General features: G+C 43.8%; 1 protein-coding gene across 2 annotated transcripts in view; it reads right to left on the reverse strand.

Annotated features, from left to right (window-relative positions):
- Positions 1–25,206, reverse strand: part of MIB1 (MIB E3 ubiquitin protein ligase 1) — a 140,006-nt gene that overhangs the window by 83,308 nt on the left and 31,492 nt on the right. For both annotated transcript variants that reach the window (XM_075826357.1, XM_075826358.1), the window contains exon 4: positions 15,119–15,223. In XM_075826357.1, coding sequence (XP_075682472.1) covers positions 15,119–15,223 — 105 coding nt within the window. The remainder of the gene's footprint in view (positions 1–15,118; positions 15,224–25,206) is intronic.

Below are 25,206 nucleotides of genomic sequence, written 5' to 3' on the forward strand. Positions count from 1 at the left end.
ATCTGCAGTGGAAAAAGTCCAATAGGTGCGACTTCCCCTTACTACATTTGTGTTACACTTTTTAAACAAAATGTAAAAATAATAATATTAAATAGGAAACACACCATATGGTTTATTTAAAAACAAACTGACAACACCCAAATGCCCTATATGAAGCAATAACGGGTTTATTTCCCGCTCACATTGATTTCAATGGGGTTTTTGAGGCAGCGTATTTAAAAAACATGTAGTGTGAAAAAGTAGTGTCAGGTTAATTCTTTGACGAGTAAAACGCATCGAAAACCCGCCAAATGTTCCCATAGCCAATGGGAGCCCTAATTGCGCAGCAAAATACTTGCAAAATGCACGAACAAAACACGTAAAATATAAGTGGAAAACGCATCAAGATATGTATTTTAAAAAGCGCTTTACAAGAAACACTAGCGAATTTGACACGTTCACACGTTGTTTTTGAGCGCCGTGTGAACATGCCCTAACCACGGGCACCCCGCCGGAACCCATTAAAGTCAATGGGTTCTGGCGCCTCCAGTATTTCCGATGCTCTAAGTTTCTCTGACGAAGCGGAACAACGGAAAGCCGAACACTGGTGTGAATACAGCCTAATATCTTAAACATTAAAGCGTAACTCCACTCAGAACAGGATAGATGATGAATTTTAGATCAGTGGCGTCCCCTTGGGAGACCGCGGCCCTACCCAAGAGGACACCCATGATGTAGTGGTATGTAGCAGTGGCCAAGCATCACAAGACGCACCATACAATTGTATAACAGCTGAGTGAGCACACTTGATCATTGCTAAATACACTGTACTATAAGTGATCGTTGAAAAGGCACTAAAGAAACACTACAATGTCTTGTTCAGGAAAAATAACAGGGGACGAGGCTCCTCCATCCTAGCGATTAAAGGTGGTCCCGGTGATCAGAACATTATCAATCTAATCTTTATCACCCATCCTGTGAATGGGTGATCAACGTTAATAGTGTAAAAAACTCTTAGCGCCTCTCTGAAAATAAGTGGAGATGTGGGATATTGTCTAGCAGTGTCACCACATTGCCTTGGAGAAAAGAAGGTTTGTCTAATATATATTTATTTCGGTTTATTGTCTTGATTTTGCGCTCCACAACAAAGATGGGACATTAACCCCTAGGCGCACCACAACACAACTGTACGTCCATTTGGCCAGTGTCTTAAGGCACAGGGACGTACAGTTACTATGTGGTTCCCGGTGCACACTGTCGGCGACAGTGTGCACCGGGAACCGGGAGGCCAGCTGTCCCTGACAGCTAACACTCCACTGTATGCCGCTGATTTCGGCAATTAACCCTTTAATTGCGGTGATCGATTGCAATAACCGCATTCAGGGGTTTCTAGCACATCGACAGACCTCACAATGAAATAGTGAGGTTTGCAGGTGGTTAGCATGGCGATCGGAGGCCAAGTAATGGCCTCCGTGTCTGCCATGTACGGAAGCCTATCAGGACCAGCCTCCTGATAGACTTCCTGTCAGAGTTCGCGATGCACACTGTCGGCGACAGTGTCTGTGACAGTGTGCATCGGGAACCGGGAGGTCAGCTGTCCCTGACAGTTGACACTCCACTGTTTCCGATCAGCGGCTCATTGCCGCTGATTTCGGCAATTAACCCGTTACATGCGGGGCTCGATTGCGATCTCCGCATGTAGGGGGTTTGTAGCACATCAGCAGCCCCCATGCAATTGTGGCGGCTGCTGATACTTGTGATGGCACCCGGGGTCCAGACAACGGCCTCCGGGTCTGCCATGTATGGAAGCCTATGAGTACCAGGCTGGTCCTCGTAGACTGTCAGAGTGACTGTGACGTCACACTGACGGGTTGAAATAAGTTACACTATCTAGGTAGTGTAATGTATTCTAGCAGCAATCAGAGCTGCAGGTAAAAAAGAAAGTGTAAAAAGTAAAGAAAAAAGTAAAAAAAGGTAATAAAAATGTTTTACAAAAGTGTAAAAATAAAAGTTTTTTTTTTTTTCAATAATACGTCACTTATTAGAGGGAAAAATGTAAACCGTTAAAAAACAGTACACATATTTGGTATCACCGCGTTTGTAACGACCCAATCTATAAAACTATAATGTTAATTTTACTGCACGGTGAACGCCGCAAAAAAAACAAACTAAAAACAATGCCAGAATCACTATTTCTTGGTCAACTCCCCTCCCAAAATATAGAATAAAAAGTGATCAAAAAGTCGCATGTACCCGAAAATACCAATAAAAACTACAACCCGTCTCGTAAAAAACAAGCTCTTAGGCGGGATTCACACGACAGGGTTTCCCGGCCGGGTGCCGGCCGTTCATAAATCGGCCGGCACCCGGCTGCATTAGGAATAATAGACCCCTAATGGGGCTATTCACACGACCGATTTTTTGACGGCCGGGAAAACCGGCCGTCAAAAAATAGGACATGCTTTATTTTCGGCCGGGTGCCCGGCCGCCCGGCTCCCATAGAAGTCTATGGGGCCGGGTAATACCCGGCCATCACCGGAATGTGTCCCGAATGATGGCCGGGTCTACCGTCGCTCGCGCACTCTCTCTCCTCCTCCTCACAGTGCAGAGTGCATGTGAGGAGGAGGGTCTTTTATTGCTCGCTGTAGGAGTCGGAATCCCCAATCCCCGGCCGGGGATTGGGGATTCCGCTACAGGAGAAGTGCGTGACTACACTGTCCAGATACGGACACAGCGAAGTCACGCACTTCTGCAGCGGAATCCCCGACTCTATGGCCGGGGATGCCGCTACAGGAGAAGTGCGTGACTACACTGTCCATATACGGACACAGCAAAGTCACATACTTCTGCAGCGGAATCCCCGACTCTATGGCCGGGGATGCCGCTACAGGAGAAGTGAGTGACTACACTGTCCATATACGGACACAGCAAAGTCACATACTTCTGCAGCGGAATCCCCGACTCTATGGCCGGGGATGCCGCTACAGGAGAAGTGAGTGACTACACTGTCCATATACGGACACAGCAAAGTCACGTACTTCTGCAGCGGAATCCCCGACTCTATGGCCGGGGATGCCGCTACAGGAGAAGTGCGTGACTACACTGTCCATATACGGACACAGCAAAGTCACGTACTTCTGCAGCGGAATCCCCGACTCTATGGCCGGGGATGCCGCTACAGGAGAAGTGAGTGACTACACTGTCCATATACGGACACAGCGAAGTCACGCACTTCTGCAGCGGAATCCCCGACTCTATGGCCGGGGATGCCGCTACAGGAGAAGTGCGTGACTACACTGTCCATATACGGACACAGCAAAGTCACGCACTTCTGCAGCGGAATCCCCGACTCTATGGCCGGGGATTCCGCTACAGGAGAAGTGAGTGACTACACTGTCCATATATGGACACAGTGACGTCACTCACTTCTGAAGCGGAATTCCCGACCTGTGGCAGGGAATTCCTCTTCAGGAGAAGTCAGTGACTATACTGTCCATATATGGACATTGAAGTCAGTGACTTCTCCTGGAAGGGGGGGGGATGGGTGCAACCTGCAGGGGGCAGGGTGGCAGGCATCGCCTGCAGGGGGCAGGGTGGCTGGCATCGCCGGCAGGGTGGCTGGCATCGCCGGCAGGGTGGCTGGCATCGCCGGCAGGGTGGCTGGCATCGCCGGCAGGGTGGCTGGCATCGCCGGCAGGGTGGCTGGCATCGCCGGCAGGGTGGCTGGCATCGCCGGCAGGGTGGCTGGCATCGCCGGCAGGGTGGCTGGCATCGCCGGCAGGGGGCAGGGTGGCTGGCATCGCCTGCAGGGGGCAGGGTGGCTGGCATCGCCTGCAGGGGGCAGGGTGGCTGGCATCGCCTGCAGGGGGCAGGGTGGCTGGCATCGCCTGCAGGGGGCAGGGTGGCTGGCATCGCCTGCAGGGGGCAGGGTGGCTGGCATCGCCTGCAGGGGGCAGGGTGGCTGGCATCGCCTGCAGGGGGCAGGGTGGCTGGCATCGCCTGCAGGGGGCAGGGTGGCTGGCATCGCCTGCAGGGGGCAGGGTGGCTGGCATCGCCTGCAGGGGGCAGGGTGGCTGGCATCGCCTGCAGGGGGCAGGGTGGCTGGCATCGCCTGCAGGGGGCAGGGTGGCTGGCATCGCCTGCAGGGGGCAGGGTGGCTGGCATCGCCTGCAGGGGGCAGGGTGGCTGGCATCGCCTGCAGGGGGCAGGGTGGCTGGCATCGCCTGCAGGGGGCAGGGTGGGTGGCATCGCCTGCAGGGGGCAGGGTGGGTGGCATCGCCTGCAGGGGGCAGGGTGGGTGGCATCGCCGGCAGGGTGGGTGGCATCGCCGGCAGGGTGGGTGGCATCGCCGGCAGGGTGGGTGGCATCGCCGGCAGGGTGGGTGGCATCGCCGGCAGGGTGGGTGGCATCGCCGGCAGGGTGGGTGGCATCGCCGGCAGGGTGGGTGGCATCGCCGGCAGGGTGGGTGGCATCGCCGGCAGGGTGGGTGGCATCGCCGGCAGGGTGGGTGGCATCGCCGGCAGGGTGGGTGGCATCGCCTACAGGGGGCAGGGTGGGTGGCATCGCCTACAGGGGGCAGGGTGGGTGGCATCGCCTACAGGGGGCAGGGTGGGTGGCATCGCCTACAGGGGGCTGGTGGGTGGCATCGCCTACAGGGGGCTGGTGGCATTACCTACAGGGGGCTGGGTGGCATTACCTACAGGGGGCTGGGTGGCATTACCTACAGGGGGCTGGGTGGCATTACCTACAGGGAGCTGGGTGGCATTACCTACAGGGGACAGGGTGGTATGCCTACAGGGGGCTGTGTGGCATCACGAAAAGGGGGCTGGGTGGCATTACCTACGAGGGGGGCTGTGGCATTATCTACAAAGGGCTGTGTGTGGCAACAAATTTAAATGAAATTCATCCGATTTTAAAACGGACAGGGAAAAAAAACGGATGCAAATCGGGTCCAAATCGGCCAGTAAAAACGGCAACTCGGCCCGGAACGGAATCGGAACGGATGCAAACCGGCCGGGAAAATCGGCCAAAAACGGCCGATTTTCCCGGCCGACACTCGGACCCTGTCGTGTGAATGAGGCCTCACAGAGCTTTTTTGACTGAAAAATAAAAAAGTTACGGCTCTCAGAATATGGTGACACAGAAAATAAATTATTTTATAAAGAAGTGATTTTTTTGCGCAAACGCTACAAAACATAAAAAAACCTATACACATATGGTATCGCCGTAATCGTACCGACCCGCAAAATAAAGTAAAATTTTCATTTATAGCGCATTATGAATGCCGTAAGAAATAAAGAATTTAAACCAAAAACATTGATTTTGGCGGTCACCAAAGCTATAAATAAAATGTAATAAAAAGTGATCAAAAAGTTGCATGTACCCAAAAATGGTACCAATAAAAACTACAGCTCGTCCTGCCAAAAATAAGCCCTCACACCGCTCAATTCATGGAAAAATAAAAAAGTTATGGCGTTTGGAAGGCGGGGAATGAAAAACTAAAATGGAAAAGGATCAGTCCTGCAAAGGTTAATTAATTTCTATTCAAAAAATAAATTATTACCACATGGTATTGTCATTCTCGGGAGAGATTGCGTTAAAAATTTAAGGTGACTTTTTCTCCTTTATCCCTTGTGAAAATGAAAAAATTCAAAATTTTAGTGGACAAAAATGGTTATATTCATTTTCACGGCCTAATTCTACTAAATTCTGCAAAAAACCTTACTATACCCCTAGAAAAATTCCTTGAGGGGTGTAGTTTCCCAAATGGGGTCACTTTTGGGGTGTTTCCACTATTTTGTTCCCTCCAGGGCGTTGCAATCGCGACATGGGACTAAAAACCAATCCAGCAAAATCTGCGCTCCAAAATCCAAATGGCACTTCCTCCCTTCCGAGTGCTGCCGTGGGTCCAAACAGAAGTTTATTACCACATATAGGGTATTTCCGTAATCGGGAAAAGATGCTTTACAAATGTTAGGGTGCTTTTTCTTCTTTATTCCTTGTAAATATTAAAAATGGCTATGTTTTTTTCAGAAAAAAAAGTAGATTTTCATTTTCACAGACTAACTCCAATAAATATAGCAAAATACCTGTGGGGTCAAAGTGCTAACTATACCCCTAGATGAATTCCTTGAGGGGTGTAGTTTCCAAAATGGGTTAATTTTTGGGGAGTAACCACGGTTTTGGCTCTACAAGACCTCTTCAAACCTGACATGGTGCCTAAAATATAATCGAAAAATAAGCAGGCCCCAAAATCCATTAGGTGCTCCTTTGCTTCAGAGGCCAGTGTTTCGTTCCATTAGGGCACTAGGGCCAAATGTGGGATATTCCTAAAAACTGCAGGACCTGGGCAATAAATATTAAGTTGTATTTCTCAGGTAAAACCTTCTGTGTTACACAATTTTTTTTTTATTACAAATGAATTTCTGCAAAAAAAAAAGAGAAATTTGTAAATTTCCCCTCTACTTTGCTTTATTTCCTGTGAAACTCCTAAAGGGTTAAGAAACTTTCTGAATGCTGTTTTGAATACTTTGAGGGGTGCAGTTTTTAAAATGGGGTGATTTATTGGGGGATTCTAATATATAAGGCCCTCAAAACCACTTCAGAACTGAACTAGTCCCTGTAAAAATGGCCTTTTGAAATTTTCTTGAAAATGTGAGAAATTGCTGCTAAAGTTTTAAGCCTTGTAACGTCCTAGAAAAATAAAAGGATGTTCAAAAAGCGATGCAAATATAAAGTAGACATATGGGAAATGGTAACTAGTGACTATTTTGTGTGATATTACCATCTGTTTTACAAGCAGATATATTTAAATTTAGAAAAATGCAAATTTTTGCAAATTTTCTCTCAATTTTGGTGTTTTTCACAAATAAATATTGAATTTATCGACCAAATTTTTCCACTATCATAAAGTACAATATGTCACGAGAAAACAGTCTCATAATCGCTTGCTATATTTATTGGAGTTAGTCTGTGAAAATAAAAATCTCCTTTTTTTTCTGAAAAAAAACATAGAAATTTTACAAGGAATAAAGAGTAAAAAGCAACCCAAAACTTGTAAAGCTATTTCTCCCGATTACGGCAATACCCCATATGTGGTAATAAACTGCTGTTTGGAACCACGGCAGGGCTCTGAAGGGAAGGAGAACCATTTGGATTTTGGAGCACAGATTTTGCTGGATTGGTTTGCAACACCCTGCAGGGACCGAAACAGTGGAAACACCCAAAAGTGACCCCATTTTGGAAACTACACCCCTCAAGGGGTTTTTTTATGATTGCAGTTAGCATTTTGATACCACAGATTTTTTGCTGAATTTAGTGGAATTAGACCGTGAAAATGAAAATCTACTTTTTTTCTGAAAAAAACATAGAAATGTTTAATTTTTACAATGAATAAAAGGAGAAAAAGCCCAAAATTTGTAAAGCAAATTCACGTGATTAGGCCTCATGCACACGACCGTAAAAACACCCGTTATTGCGGGTCGTAATTACGACCCGCAATAACGGGCTCATATACTTCTGTTAGCCATGGGTACCTTCCCGTTTTCTCACGGGAACGTGCCCGTGCCGTTAAAAAAAATAGAACATGTTCTATTTTTCTATTTTACGGGCCGTGCTGCTATACTTTATAATGGCAGCACGGCTCGTAAAAAGCGGCCAGCTGCCCGTGGCCGGCCGTGCTCGTAATTATGAGCACGGTCGTGTGCATGAGGCCTTACAGCAATACGGCATATCTGGTAAAAAACTGCCGTTGCCATTTCCGCTTACAACTCGGGCGTGGTCATAACGACGCTTTGTTCTGTGAGGTGGGATCCCCATCTCTCTTACATTTATGGCATATCCTGTGGATGTCATAATTCTCCCTGACCTTTAACCCCTTCAGGACCAAGATCATTTTGGCCTTCAGGACCAGACCCATTTTTTTTCAAATCTGACATGTGTCACTTTATGTGGTAATAACTTCGGAATGCTTTTACCTATCCAATCGATGATTGTTTTCTCGTGACATATTGTACTTTGTTAGTGAAAAAATGTGGTCGATAAATTCATTGCTTCTTTGTGAAAAGCACCAAAATTTTGCGAAAATTTGAAGAAATTATGATTTTTCTAATTTTAAATGTATCTGCTTGTAAAGCAGATAGCAATACGACACAAAATAGTTACTATTTCACATATCCCATATGTCTACTTTATGTTTGCATCGGTTTTTGAACATTCTTTTATTTTTCTAGGACGTTACAAGGCTTAGAACTTTAGCAGCAATTTCTCATATTTTTAAGAAAATTTCAAAAGGCTATATTTTCAGGGACGAGTTCAGTTCTGAAGTGGTTTTGAGGGCCCGATATATTAGAAACCCCCCATAAAACACCCCATTTTGAAAACTGCACCCCTCAAAGTATTCAAAACAGCATTCAGAAAGTGTTTCAACCCTTTATGCGTTTTACAGGAATTGAAAGAATGCAGTGGTGAAATTTTTCAAACAAAATTTTTTTTTGCCAAAATTCATTTGTAATACATTTTTTTCTGTAGCACAGAAGGTTTTATCCAAGAAATGCAACTCAATATTTAATGCCCAGATTCTGCAGTATTTAGAAATATCCCACATGTGGCCCTAGTGTGGTAATGGACTGTGGCACCGGCCTCAGAAGCAAAGGAGCACCTAGAGGATTTTGGGGCCTCTTTTTTATCAGAATATATTATAGGCACCATGTCCGGTTTGAAGAGGTCTTGTGGTGCCAAAACAGTGGAAACCCCCAAAAGTTACCCCATTTTTGAAACTACACACCTCAGGGAATTTATCTAGAAGGTATAGTTAGCATTTTGACCCCACAGGTTTTTTGCTACATTTTTTCGAATTAGTCTGTGAAAATGAAAACCTAGTTTGGAAAAACGTAGAATTTTTGCAAGTAATAAAGGAGAAAAAGCACCCCAACATTTGTAAAGCAATTTCTCCTATTTACGGAAATACCCCATATATGGTAATAAACTGCTGTTTGGACCCACGGCAGTGCTCACAAGGGAAGGAGCGCCATTTGGATTTTTGGGCGCTGATTTTACTGGAATGGTTTTCGGTGCCGTGTCTCGTTCGCCTTGGAGGGACGTAAACAATGGAAACCCCCCAAAAGTGACCCTATTTTGGAAACTATACCTCTCAAGGAATTTTTCTAAAGGTATAGTTAGCATTTTGACCTCACAGGTTTTTTGCTGAATTTATTTGACTTAGTCTGTGAAGTTGAAAATCGATTTTTTTTTCTGAAAAAACATAGCATTTTCAAATGTTTAGAAGGAATAAAGGAGAAAAAGCACCCCAACATTGTGGTAATAAACTGCTGTTTGGACTCACGGAAGGCTCAGAATGCTAAATAGGTTTCTGGGAGCCATGTCGCATTTGCAGAGCCACCGAAGTACCAGTACAGTAGAAATTCCCCAGGCGTGATCCCATTTTGGAGACTATACCCCTCAAAGAATTAAATTAGAGGTGTAGTGAGCATTTTGATCCCTTATGTGTTTTATAGATTTTATTAGAATTGGGTCATGAAAATTAAAAAAATTTTTTTTTTTTTACAATAACCTGTAGATTTAGCTCATAATTTTTCATTTCCACAAGGAATACAGAAGAAAAGACACCCCAAAATGTGTTACACAATTTTTCCTGAGTAGGGAAATACCCCATATGTGGTTGGAAACTGCTATTTGGACACACGGCAAGGGTTTAAAGGGAAAAAGCGCATTTTCGTTTTTGGAGTGGAGATTTCACAAAATTAGTTTTTGGTGCCATGTTGCATTGCGCTGAGGAACAAGTACAATGAAAACCCCTGAGAAGTGACCCCATTTAGGAAACTACACCCCTCAAGGAATTCATCTAGAAGTGTAGTGAGCATTTTGACCCCAAAGGTTTTGCAGAAATTAGTGCACAGTGGATGTTGCCGATTGAAAATTGCCATTTTCCACAAATATGCTATTTCAGTGTCCAATGTATTGTGCCCAGCTTGTACCACTGGAGTCACAAACCCCATAAATCGTTAAGCGGTTTTCCAGAGTACAGTAACACCCTATATGTGATCATAAACTGCTATTTTGGTACACTGCCAGGCCCAGAAGGAGCGCCATTTGGCTTTTGGAGCGCAGGTTTTGTTTAGTGTTTTACTGGTGTTTCAGTTTATAATGTGGGGGCATATGTTAGCTGGGCGGAGTACATCAGGGTAGGTGTTAGCTGGGCGGAGTGCATCAGGGTATATGTTAGCTGGGCGGAGTGCATCAGGGTATATGTTAGCTGGGCGGAGTGCATCAGGGTATATGTTAGCTGGGCGGAGTGCATCAGGGTATATGTTAGCTGGGCGGAGTGCATCAGGGTATATGTAAGCTGGGCGGAGTGTATCAGGGTATATGTAAACTGGGCGGAGTACATCAGGGTATATGTAAGCTGGGTGGAGTGTATCAGGGTATATGTAAGCTGTGCAGAGTGCATCAGGGTATATGTAAGCTGGGCAGAGTACATCAGGGTATATGTAAGCTGGGCGGAGTACATCAGGGTATATGTAAACTGTGTGGAGTACATCAGGGTATATGTAAACTGTGTGCATGATGTAATAATGGGGTAAATGTTTAATAAAATTAATTATCCATGGATAGTGACGTACGCTTTGAACCAATCCTTCATGCACAGGCCGGATTATTGGGTGCAGGAGTCGCACTTCTAAAGGGTGTCCGTGGTATTGTACAAAATATCCGCACTCCAGCATTGCCTAATCTTTGACTTCTTCACTAGCCCCATATGTAGCACAGACCCCAAAATGTCATAGTTTCCTCTACATTTACAGGGTCTACCAGTGGGGGATAGCAAATTATGACGTGGGGTTTTAGGTGAAGAACTGCTGCACATATAAATTAGTCGGGGCCGTTGTTTTGCATTATTGCGTTCCAAGAGTCATAACTTTTTATTTTTCCGTTGACGAGCTGTGAGCGCTTGATTTTCATGGGACGTGCTGTAGTTTTTATTAGTATCATTTTGGGGTACATGTGATAATTTGATCAGTTTTTATTACATTTTTTGGGAGGTGAGGAGTCCAAAAAAAGAGAAATTCTCTCACTTTTTTTTATAACTTTTTAACGGCGTTCTCTGTGCAGTATAAACAACATGTTTATTCTATTCTGCGGTTCGATCCGATTATGGCAATACCAAATTTATAGTTTTTAAATGTTTTACTAATTTTACACAATAAAAACACTTTTTTTAAATAAAATAATGTTTTAGTGTCACCATATCCTGAGAGCCATAACTTTTTTATTTTTTTGTTGACAGAGCTGTGTTAGGGCTTGTTTTTTGCATAGCAACTGTAGTTTTTATTGGTACCATGTTTGGGTACATGCGACTTTTTGATCACTTTTTATTCAATTTTTTTGGAAACAACTTCACCACAAAACGAAATTCTGCCATTGTTTTTTATTGTATCACCTCCAGCCAGGACGCGATGTCTATTCACAATCCCGACACTTCGGTAACGTTTGTGTGTCACTTACTCACACAGCACATCGAGATCACGCTTGCTGTCATTAAGCCCCACACAAACGTTACCGAAGTGTCAGGAGTGAATATAGACATCGCGTCCTGGCTGGAGGTGGTCTATTCACTCTCGAGACACTTCAGTAAAAATGTGTGAGTGACAGCACATCGTGATCTTGCAAGATCACTATGTGCGGAGTACATGAATGGAGAGAAGTGTATGACGCTTATTGGTCAGCGTCATACACTTCTCTTTACAACGCCCACTTGGTGAAAAGCTAAAAAACACCCAGTTGGGCATTAAGAAAGTCATTAGCATAAATCTAAAATAGGTCATAACTTGGTCAAAATTGATTGTTTTTCTAAATAAAAAAACACTACTGTTATCTACATTACAGCGCAAATCATATTATGTGGTGACAGAGCCTCTTTAAAACGCGCTCCAAAGACTATTTAAGGCGCAGGTTTTAGATTGCTGCCCGAGCGATCGGGCAGCTGAATGTCGGGTCTCCGGCAGTCAGTGACTACCTGTATTGGTCTCGGTGATCATGTGACTGGTCACATGATCCGTCGGGATGCCGTTAGTGGCAGATTGCTGCTGGGTCTTACTAGACAAACACAGCGGGGGGCGGCGCTGCCTACAGGGGGGCGGCGCTGCCTACAGTGGGGCGGCGCTGCCTACAGTGGGGCGGCGCTGCCTACAGTGGGGCGGCGCTGCCTACAGTGGGGCGGCGCTGCCTACAGTGGGGCGGCGCTGCCTACAGTGGGGCGGCGCTGCCTACAGTGGGGCGGCGCTGCCTACAATGGGGTGGCGCTGCCTACAATGGGGCGGCGCTGTCTACAATGGGGCGGCGCTGTCTACAATGGGGCGGCGCTGCCTACAATGGGGCGGCGCTGCCTACAGGGGGCGGCGCTGCCTACAGGGGGTGGCGCTGTCTACAGGGGGTGGCGTGCTATATACAGGGGGTGTGGTGCTATATACATGGGCACTGTGGCATTATATGGGCACTACCTACGGGGGACAGTGGCGCTATCTACATGGGCACTGTGTGTGGCACTATGTGGGCACTATCTACAGTGGGAACTGTGCACTATGGCACTATTTACAGTGGGCACTATGTGGGCACTGGCCCTATCTAGAGTGGGCAATGTGACACTATCTACAGTGGTATTGCGTAACTATCTATATGGGCACTGTGGTGTTTTCAGGTGGCTGGGACAAAAAAAAACGTAACGAATAAAATTCATCCATTTTTTTATTTTTCTTTATTTTTTTTAACATCCACGAAAAACGGATGGCAAATGGCGGTGATAAATGGTCAGAGGCGGGAAATGGATTCAAATTTTGAGACACACTGATGCAAAACAGCCATGAAAAACTGACCGTTTATCCATTGTTAACTGCCCTTTTTTTCACATCATGTGAATATAGCCTTATAGCCCTCTTCACTCTGGGTGACTTAGAGAGAATATATACATGCATGCACGCGTACACACACACATATATATATATATATATATATATATATATATATATATATAAAAATTACAAAAAAAGTCCGTTTTTTTTTTTTACATTTTTTGTGATTTGTCTGCTCATAATAATGCATTTTAAATTAATCTAGAAAATGAAAGCCTCATAAGTCTACTCAACAAAGTAAAAATAGTTGTGATATTCAAATCGGTTCCAAAGATATTATCGTTTATAAAAGTGCATATCAGAAATGGAAAACTTGAACTGGACACAGGGGCATCAATGACCCTTGGCCATGAAAGGGTTAACTTTTCAAAATCCCTTATTTTAAAAAAAAAATTATTAATTATTCATAACACACACACACACACACACAATATGACAAATTATACAACACACCTAGTAAGGAGAAGGCAAATTCTCTCGCACAGCATTGTAGTCCCAATTAACCCCTTCCCTCCACCCCTTCCCGCCATTTTTCAGATTTTCACTTTTGTTTTTTCCTCCCCACCTTCCAAAAGTTATAATTGTTTTATTTTTCCGTCTAGGCAGCCAAAAGAGGGCTTGTTTTTTGCGGGACAAGTTATAGTTTTTTATGGCACCATTTATTGTACCGGATAATGTACTGGGAAGCTGAAAAAAAATATTTGTGGGGTGAAATGGGCAAAACCAGTGATTACATAATTTTTTTTTTGGGGGGGGGGTTGGTTTTACGGCGTACATCAGGCGGTAAAAACGACATGTTCACCTTATTCTACAGGTTGCTACGATTACGGTGATACCAAAATTTATATGTTATGTTTTACCGCTAAATTTAAAAAAATATTTTGTGTCGCCATGTTCTGAGAGCCATAACTTTTTCATTTTTCCATCAATTTAGCGATGTGGGGGCTTAAAATTTGCAGGGTAAGCTGTAATTTTCAGCTATACCATTTTGGGGTACATGTGACGTTTTGATCACTTTTAATTAAAAAAATTTTTAGCACTAAGGTGACCAAAAAAAAAACAGCAATTTGCGTGTTTTATATATATCTTTTTACAGCATTCACCAAATGGGTTAAACAATGCTATATTGTGATAGTTCAGAATTTTACGTACGCGGCGATACCAGTTATGTTAACTTTTATTATTTTTTACATTGATTTAGGGAAAAAATTTGAAGAGAGGGTTTTTTTGAAATTGTAATACTTTTTTTTTTTTGGAACATAAAAATTGACCACAGCATTTAAGGTGTTAAACGGGCGGAATCCAAGTGATCTTTGATTCCACCCATTGCAGTGAGGTGTCAGCTGTGTAACACAGCAGTCTCCCACTGTGTATGGAGCAAGCACAGCCCGTGAGCTCGCTCCATAATTCCTTCCCCTTAACCCTTATCACGTACAGTTACATGATAATGCGTTAAGGGGTTTTCCCACAAAAGACATGTATCCCCTATACACGGGATAGGGGATACATGTGCGATCACTGTGGGTCTGACCGCTGTGACAACCAGCGATAAGGAGAAGGGGGGACCGAAAGTAGCCCGAAGTGTTCCATGAGAATGGAGCGCTTGTGCACATGCATGACCAGCGCTCCATTTATTTCTACGGACCTGCCGGACACAGTGGACATTTCCCATAGAAATGAAGAGAGCGCTGGTCAGGCAAGTGCACCAGTGCTTTATTCTCATGGAGCACTTTGTGGGACTTTCGATCCCCCGTTCTACTTATCGCTGGGGGTCCAAGCCGTCGGAACCCCAGCGATCACACATGTATTCCCTATCCTGTGGGTAGGGGATACATTTATTTTGTAGGACAACCCCTTTAACTATAGCAGGGGACAACCACAAACAAAAAAAAAAAACAACTGTATAACAATGAAACAGAAAGCCTGCTTTTCCTGCAAGCATTATATGTAGCTGCAAGAGAAGGCTTTAATTAGATCAAAAGTAAAACTGGAACAGCTGGAAGGGTCAAAATACACCAATGCACACTAATCCCACCCTATTGTAGATGCATTATGGCCTCAGATGTATCACAAAAGAGCTTTACTCAATCACTCGGACTTGCATATGCACACAACAAAAGCTAAAAAAGAAAAAGGGACAAAAAGGAGGCACTGTCCTGACCTGGTCAGCCCCACGACCAAGTATTTCTAGGAATTGTCCTTTCTTAGCTACTTACCATGCCTTCAAATCCAACTCTGTAAAGGTTTTTAGCTCCATTATCCCAAAGAACATAGGCAGCACTGTGTGGGCTTGATGCACTCCAGTCCTGGATCTCAGTTACCTAAAATGAGATTAAAAAAGAATATAATGTAAATTAGCTGAATAGTAATAGAATAGCAGCACAGATAACAAATATGACGCTTGATAATTTAGTTTAATGTAAGTACTTTAGATTTGTGGCTCCATGAGTGAGCATGCAGTGAACAATAGTAAAGTGTGATCGCCAGCCTGAACACAGCAGACAGGAGGTTGTAGTTGGTATATCTCACATAATACAAGAAAAAACAACTATTATTTTGCAGAAAGATGGGAATCTTCAAGATGGACACTTTCTACATACTTTTAGGGCATCAGCTTGTAATGTTGCCAGATCAAAAGGACAACCCACCACTATTTCCTGTTGTTCTGGAAGCTAATGTGGAGATGTCGCAAGCACTAGTTATGGATAAAAGAGCAGATACAGGCAACAGGTTAAGTGTCCATGGCGTCCATACACTGGCAGTTCGCAAAACTGTCAATTGGCAAAAGCAGAACAAAAACAGGTATACACGGCTTTATTGATCTGCTCCTTCCTGCAAGTATACATTCGCAACAGTGAAAACGGTGGGGGCATTTATCATAATTTTTGCGTCGCTTTTCTGGTGTAATTTGCAAAATGTTTGTGTGTTAAATCTGTCTTCAGACCGTTTAAAATCAGTTGCGCTCTTTGTCTAGTAAAGTGGACATGGCTTGGCTGGGGTGAGTAAGCTCGGTACATTTATAATTTGCAACTTTTTATAAAAGGCGCAATTTTATGTACAACTTTACTCCACCAGAGGTGGACATAGAGGAACCAATAAGCGAAGATACCCAGACACCACAGATAAAGGACTACACCTAAACTAGGTGACTCAGGCATCCAGATTTCCCTGTCGTCAAGCGACTGACAATTTTTTTTCACAATGTCACAAGCGTGCGCAAAAATAACAAAAAAGCCATACTCACCGATCCTCTGACCCGCCCCCCTCCCCCCGCCGGTCTCTACTTCCAGCTGCAACAGTGACTTGTGACGGCTGACACCAATCAGTGGCCGCAGCAGTGACCCGCTACAGCCAGATTGGTTACAGCGGTCGCACGTCCGTGTCGGGATGTCACCGCTGCAGTTGGAAATAGAAACCAATGGGGGAGTGGGCGACATCGGGATGGGAGCAGCGAGGGATCGGTGAGTCTATTATAGCCTTGTTATTTTTACACACTCTGTGTGCTGCCAGGGAAAGATACAGTGTTGTTCCTCCTCCTCCTCCTCCTCCCTGGACACTTTGCCGCTGCTGGCCATTATGCAGCACTCCCTGCTGCAAGTTATTCAACTTCTGCACATGCATTTTTCTCTTTCCTACCACCATAAAGTGTGTGAGCCCCAAAAAAGCTGGGTGACACAGGGCTTATAGTGACGCCACTCGGCTTTCCTGGGCTCTTGGTGCCCTCTCCAGAAGACTGACTCGAAAGTCAGACAGTTTCTGTTCTTTTGGCTCATCTTGTATAAAGCGCAATTCACTATACACCGTGTGACACTTTAGTGAATTTGGCGCAAAATTCACTGGCGCAAAATACTACTCCTAGACACAAAACGGTCTTCACAAAATCTTCTCATTATAAATGCCCCTGAGTGTATTATTATACTAATTTAACCAAAAACGTATATAGTTTTCACTTTTTTTATGTTATATTCAATCCAATTTCGGAAAGTCACGTGGGAAGAAAATAATACGCGTTGAAGTAGAGGAAGAATCAGGCGCCACAACAGTGAATACAATGTTTTACCTTCTACTAAAGACTTTTTCCCACAATAACATTTATGTCATATTGTTAACTGGGATATCATCTGATCGTGTAAATGAAAAGGCTCGGGTGATTTCCTGCTCGCCATGCCCCTTCAATCAGTAGGACCACCACCAATAATACATACATGGCATAGGCGGAAAGGTGGAAAAAAGCCTTTAATAAATAGAAAAGCATTGTATTCACTGTCATGGACCCCTGAATCTGATTATGAAGCTACGGCTTCCTGTACTTCAATGTGGAGAACAATGTAAGGAGTCAATGTTACATTTTATTAAGGGGGAATGTGAATACAAAGTAGCAATAAAAATTGTTTCTAGAAAGGCTATTTTGAGTGAAACAATAATAAGTCGCCCAGCAACCCACATGGCAGGACAGCAACAGACCCAAGCAATAGAAGGATGCAGGTATGGAAAAAATGGGAAGGCCTTCACTCCCAATACGATATCCAAAACAATAGTAGAAGCAACAGCATCCAACTCGGTATTCAAAAATGGTAGAAAATGTATGGGAGGAAACCTCCAGCTCACCTTAGGGCAAATGGATCTCCACTGCCTCCTGCGCACGGATCCTCGTGTCGGCACACGTTGGTAGAAGTGTAGAAAAATAGTGGATGAGATCCAGCGCACAAATATAGAGGATAGTCCAATGGTAGGTTTAAAATGGAATCTAGTTCCAATTTTATTTGAATGAATATAAAACCGGGAGTCAGGCTTCCCACAACGGGTAAGGTGGATGTGAAAAGAAGAAATAGGTGTGTAGCCTACGCGTTTCAGACGAAGTCTTCGTCCTTAGTCATGGCTGAAAGAATGACTAAGGACTAAGAATTCTTTCAGCCATGACTAAGGACGAAGACTTCGTCTGAAACGCGTAGGCTACACACTTATTTCTTCTTTTCACATCCACCTTACCCGTTGTGGGAAGCCTGACTCCCGGTTTTATATTCATTCAAATAAAATTGGAACTAGATTCCATTTTAAACCTACCATTGGACTATCCTCTATATTTGTGCGCTGGATCTCATTCAAAAATGGTACTTAAGTAGTCATACAGAAGAAAAAACAGCAACATTATGACCCGTAGTAGTGATTGAGTCTTCCCCTAAGGGCCTGTTTACATCACCGTTCATTTCCGTTCCGAGGTTCCGTCTGAGGGTTCGGTCGGGTGAACCCCACAATGGAAAGTGAAACTGACAGCATAGCTTCCGTTTCAGTCACCATTGATCTCAATGGTGACGGAAACATCGCTAATGCTTTCCGTTCGTCACCATCCCGGCTGGTTTCCGGTTTTCCGACGGAATCAATAGCGTGGTGACTGAAACGGAAGCTGTGCTGTCAGTTTCACTTTCCGTTGCGGGATTCACCCGACGGAACCCTCCGACGGAACCCCGGAACGGAAATGAACGGTGATGTGAACAGGCCCTAAGTCTGAGAAATACCTAATCATTACTACGGGTCAAAACTTTGCTGTTTTTTCTTCTGTACCTGGGCACAATACATTTTTGAATACAGAATTAGAGGTTGTTGCTACTACTATTATTTTATAATAAGTTGTGAGAATTTTGTTAATGGTCTTGTTTCATATATGAAATGTTCACATTGTCAGAACACACACAATAATATCTATAAAGAGAAGTGAGCAACCAAACAACTTAAAGGGGTTGTCCGAGATTTAATGACTGTGTGAATGCTTGTAATTTATAAATAATATACTTACATTTTCCAAAGTGGCCCCGTTTCCAGATCCTGCCGTGGAGAACTTGACTGGTGACGTCACTCTCTGCACTGGATCTGGCTGCTTTGTTGATCTTGAATTCTTTGCCGGGTATACGACACGTCACTTGTGCTGTGTATGGGCTGTTCTGCTGCACGACCCGTAACGCGCATGTGCAGTCCAAGCTCTTTTTGCGGTCCCTGCTCGAGATAACACAAGCCGATATACACCACGTCACAAGTGACGTGTTGTATACCCGGAAAAGAATTCAAGATCAACACAGAGGCCAGAGAGTGACGTCACCTGTCAAGTTCCCCACGGCAGGATCTGGAAACAGGGCCACTTTGGAAAATGTAAGTATATTACAAATGTATTTACATAAATTACAAGCATTAACACAAAGGCCTCATGCACACGACCGTGGTGTTTTTCTGGTCCGCAAATTCCAGGACCGTGTTCCGTGGAATGTCATCCGCAGTTCATCCGTATGTAATCCGCAGTTCATCCGTATGTAATCCGCAAAAATGCGGATGAAAAAAAAAAAAAAAAAAAAAAAGGACTTTTAAACAGGATGCCAAAAGCTTGGTCAAACCCCCTTTAGAAGGTCACATGATCCGCAAACTGCGGATGACACACGGCGGTGTATCCGCAATTTCCACGGGCCCATTGACTTCTATTGGCATGTCCGCACCGCATTTGCGGCCCATAATAGGACATGTCCGGAGTTTCTGCGGCACGGATGTGCGGACATGCGGAGAGCCGTGAAAACACGGATAGTGGGTATGGCCACATAGAAATGAATGGGTCCGCAATTAACCCGTGGATTTGCGGTTGAATTGCGGACGCAAAAACACGGTCGTGTGCATGAGGCCAAAGTCATTAAATCTTGGACAACCCCTTTAAGGGGGTTTTACACAGGATGATAATCGGGCAAACAAGCGCTCGTTGCCGATAATTGCCATGTGTAAACAGAGCAATGATCAGCAGATGAACGAGCAAACACTAGATCATCTGCTGATCATATCTTTAAAAAAAAAAAGAAAAATATTATCGTTGTCGGCAGCACGTCTCCCTGTGCCGACATGATAATGTATGGGAACGAGAGATCGGAGTAACGACCGCTCGTCCCCATCCATAGCTCCATGTGACAGGGGCAAACGAGCGCCGATTCACGATGTCTCGTTGATCGGCGCTCGCTGCACTGGCCGAGTGTCGGCCGGTGTAAAGGGCCCTTTATGTGCTGGCTTATCTCAGAGGTAGCAACAACAATCAAAAGCAGTTGTCCAATCTCTTCAGCTGCTATTTCCTAAGAGAAAGGTTCACACGGGGGTCAGACACATTTTGGCAATAACCAAACACGTGACGAATGCCACCAGATCCTATTATAAATGACCAAAACAGACAACAATCACCTAATGCAGACCTCAACATTTCTCCAAAATTCAATCTATTGCTCCATATCAAGATGCAACATTTCGGCTTCAAGCTCGGTAAAAGTCTTCTTGGAAGGCGAAACCTTGCATGGCGTTTGATATGGAACAGAAAACTAAGCAAATTTTGGAGAAATGCGGTTGTCTTCACATTTTTATTTTATTTATTCACTGGATGGGTGAGAGCTGACGCGTTGTGACATCTGTTACATCACAAGTGAATAGTGTGCGGCTCCTGCTCTATTTATTTCTACATAACAATCACCTACAGTCTATTACTAACTTGCTACATACATTGCATTTTCTTCTAAATGGGCAAATCATTACTCCACATTGTCTGCATAGACGGTCTATAAACTTGCATCAGTGTAACAAATAGGTAAAATACCTGCTGAAATGTAGGATACTATGCAGAAAAGGAGGCTGTGTGACGAATTATGCATTTTAAGCCTTACATTAATTTGCGTTTGCGGTGTCATTAAAGTACAGTTTAAAAGCATTGCGGAGAGCTCATGCACGGTGTCATTTGCAAAGGTCACGTGTCCGGGGTTATAAAATCCTCCCTGTACATATCCTATATCTTGGAGCAGACAAATACCTCATCTTAGAGTAGTCAGAGTTACATGCCATTTGTTGTAAGTTAAATAAGGAGCATGAAAGCCTCACTGCCATTTGCGGTGGAATCACTGACTTTAACCTGTGGCTTGCCAGCCTTATGTTAGCTGCTGAAGATGTATTATCCCTCACCAAACAATATGACAACATAGCCAAAAGGCTCCATGCACATAATTTTTAAATTTGACCCCTCTCACTTCCACTATTACATGCTCCTATAGGAAATACACTGCAAGGTGTATCTGTTACATGTAGTCAATGGAGGACACACACACACACACACACACACACACACACACACACACCAATCTCAATCATTGACTGATCATGGAGAGATAAATGCCATTAGTAAATCTTCCCCAATGTGGATTGCGTCTTACAAATTTGGCTTATAAAAGTCAGTTCTGTCTCAATTTATACCATCTCTTTTTTTTTCCAACTTTAGATCACTTTTCTTGTGGCAAAATTTTGGTACATTAAAAGCCACTCCCCATTTTGGGTGAGTAGCAAGTAAATGTGGCACATGGCAGAATAGAAAGGAGTATGAGAAGTGTTTGTCCATGAAATGGGATTCTATGTACACGTTCCCAGTCTGATAGGGGTGCCTTATCAATGTTGGCAGGGGCTCCTTCATGGTAAAAAGGTTGCAAACCCCTGCACTACAATTCACACTGCCCATCAATATTTAGTAAAATAGTTAAAGGGGTATTCCAGCTTACAGTATTTTCCACCTATCCACTAACGTATATACACTGGCTGTTTCTGTCAGCCCTATGGACTTTGAATAGAGTGGAACCACGCATACTTGGCCTCCGCACCAATTTAACTCCTTCCAGCTGCCACCTTGAGGTTGGGGGGTCCCCCGTTACGGCGAACAGTGGGGGGTCCCAGCGGTCAGACCGCCACCAATCTTGCCTTTGTCACCAGTGAATATGTGATAATGCTGTAAACTGGAATACCCCTTTAACCCCTTCCCTCTTTAGCCACTTTTGACCTTCCTGACAGAGCCTCATTCAAATCTGACATGTTTCACTTTATTTGGTAATGACGTCGGAATGCTTTTACCTATCCAAGCGATTCTGAGATTGTTTTCTCGTGACACAATGGACTTTGTTACTGGCAAAATTTGCTCGATATGTTCAGTATTTAATTGTGAAAAACACCAAAATTTAGGAAAAATTTGCGAAAATTAGGATTTTTCTCAACTTAAATGTATCTGCTTGTAAGACAGGCAGTTATAACACACAAAATTGTTGCTAATTAACATCCCCCATATGTCTACTTTAGATTGACATCGTTTTTGGAACGTCCCTTTATTCTTCTAGGACGTTACAATGCTTAGAACTTTAGCAGCAATTTCTCACATTTCCAAGAAAATTTCAAAAGGCTATTTTTACAGGGGGAAGTTCAGTTGTGAAGTGCTTTGAGGGCCTTATATATTAGAAAACCCCAAAAAGTCTCCCTATTTTAAAAACCTCACCCCTCAAAGTATTCAAAACAGAATTTTGAAAATGTCTTAACCCTTTAGACATTTCACAGGAATTAAAGCAAAGTAGAGGAGAAATTTACAAATTTCATATTTTTTTGCAGAAATTAATTTTTAATCCAATTTTCTTTATAACACAAAGTTTTACCAGAGAAATGCAACTCAATATTTATTGCCCAGTTTCTGCAGTTTTAGGAAATATCCCATATCTGGCCCCAGTGTGCTACTGGACTGAAGCACAGGCTACAGAAGCAACGGAGTACCTAGTGGATTTTGGGGCCTTATTTTTATTACAATATATTTTAGGCACCATGTCAGGTTTGAAGGGCTCTTGCGGTGCCAAAACAGTGGAAATCGCCCAAAAGTGACCCCATTTGGGAAACTACACACCTCAAGGAAATTATCTAGGAGTATAATGAGCATTTTGACCCCACTGGTTTATTACAGAAATGATTGGAAGTAGGCCGTGAACATTAAAATCTACATTCTTTCAAAGAAAATGTAGATTTAGCGTTTTTTTCTCATTCCCACAAGGACTAAAGGAGAAAAAGCACCACCAAATTTGTAAAGCAATTTCTCCCGAGTAAAACAATACCCCACATGTGGTAATAAACAGCTGTTTGGACACACGGCAGGGCTTAGAAGGGATGGAGCAGCATTTGGCTTTTGGAGTTCACATTTAGCAGGAATGGTTTGCGGAGGCCATGTCACATTTACAAAGCCCCTGAGGGGACAAAACAGTGGAAACCCTCCACAAGTGACCCCATTTTGGAAACTACACCCCTTGAGGAATTAATCTAGGGGTATAGTAAGCATTTTGACCCCACTGATGTTTCATAGAATTTATTAGAATTGGGCAGTGAAAATAAAAACAATCCTTAGTAGCTTTAGCGCAAAATTTTTCATTTTCTCAACAAATAAAGGAAAAAAAGAACCCAACATTTGTAAAGCAATTTCTCCCGAGTACAGCAATACCCCATATGTGGTCATAAACTGCTGTTTGGGCACACGGCAGGGCTCAGAAGGGAAGGAGCGCCATTTGGAGTGCAGATTTTGCTGGATTGGTTTCTGGGCACGTGTGGGACCAAAACAGTGGAAACCCCCCAGAAGTGACCCCATTTTGGAATCGACACCCCTCAATGCATTTACCTAGGGGTGTAGTGAGCATGTTAACCCTGCAGGTGTTTTGTAGAAATTAGTGTGCACTCGATGTTGCAGAGTAAAAATGGGATTTTTTTTCCATAGATATGCCAATATGTGGTGCCCAGCTTGTGCCACCATAACAAGACAGCTCTCTAATTACTATGCAGTGTTTCCCGGTTTTAGAAACACCCTACATGGGGCCCTAATCTTTTGCCTGAACATTTGACCAGGCTCAGGAGTGAAAGCGTAACATGTAAAATTGAGGCCTAATTTGGCGATTTACAAAGTATTGGTTCACAATTGCAGAGGCTCTGATATGAAATAATAAAAGAAACCCCTGAGAAGTGACCCCATTTTGGAAATTACACCCGTCAAGGCATTTATTAAGGGGTGTAGTGAGCATTTTCACCCCACAGGTCTTTTCCATAAATTAATGCGCTGCGGATGGTGCAAATTAAAAATTTATATTTTTCCCTAGATATGCCATTTCAGTGGCAAATATGTCAGGCCCAGCTTATGCCACTGGGGAGACACACCCCAAAAATTGTTAAAAGGGTTCTCTCGGGTATTACGATGCCATATATGTGCAAGGAAACTGCTGTTTGGGCGGGTCCTGACCGGCTTCCGTGCTAGGCAGATTGGGAGACCAGTATTATGCCACCGGTTGCCATTGCAGCCACCGGAACCCTGGCAATTTCATTGCTGGGGTTCCGATGAGCTGCAAACACCTTAAGTGCATCGATCGCGTTTGAGCACTGCACTTAAGGGGTTAATGGCGGGGATCGAAGCTAACTTCGGTCTCTGCCATTACAGCCGGATGTAGGCTGTAAGATACCGCTGAGATCCGGCGATGATGGCACCGGCTCAGCTTCTGAGCCGGTGCCAAACATTTGGCGTATGGATACGGCAATTTGTCATGGCTTTCCATGGCGTACCCATACGGCAAATGTCAGGAAGGGGTTAAGGCTCAGCTAAATCATAATGATAATTGTTAACGTTGCAAATGATTTGATTGAAAACAATGGAGGGAATTTATTATGAGGTTTACATGCCTTTAGTGGCTAAAAAAAGTCGCAAATTTTGGCACACGCTTAATGTGCAACTTTTTTTTACCGTTAAACTGCGACTGTGACTTTTTAAAAGAAGGGCATAACGTGGTAAAATTAGCAGGACTAACCATGGCTCAACAGGTTTACTATAATTTATGCCAGAAATTGGAATACATTATGGGACATATCTACGCCAGATCATAGTTGACATAGATTTGACTTTCTATCGCAGACGGCCAGAGACGCGCCTCTCAATAAATTAGGCATATTTTACTCCAACGTTCTTGAGATTAAGACTGGTATAAAAAAAAGCAGTCTTAATAAATCTCCATTAATCGTTGTTTGATGGTTCAGTTCCAACTGAAATGTTTATCGTTCATGCTTCAAAATAATTCTCAGCCAATATTCGTAAACGCTACAATAGTATTTGCTTTACTATCATCTAAAATACATATACTCAACATTGACCACAATGTTCAATATTTTCCATGGAAAATAACAGTACAAGACCCTTTCTCATCTTTCTGAATGGAATCTTTATGTCTATGGGTAAATCAATGCATGTTACAGCATGCCAAAAAGCATAAGTAAAACATGGCTGTTTTCTTCCAAAAACAGCAGCACATCTGTCCATGGGTTACGTCTGGTATTGCAGTTAGGCTCCATTCAAGTGAACAGGGGTGAGCTGCAATGCCACACAACCTGTGAACAGGTGTGGTGCTCTATTTGGAAAAAAGCAGTGAAGTTTTTCTTATCTTGGACAACCCCTTTAAAAAGGTTTATTCCAGGC

Source organism: Rhinoderma darwinii, chromosome 5 (assembly GCF_050947455.1).
Source record: "Rhinoderma darwinii isolate aRhiDar2 chromosome 5, aRhiDar2.hap1, whole genome shotgun sequence".
Lineage (NCBI taxonomy): Eukaryota > Metazoa > Chordata > Amphibia > Anura > Rhinodermatidae > Rhinoderma > Rhinoderma darwinii.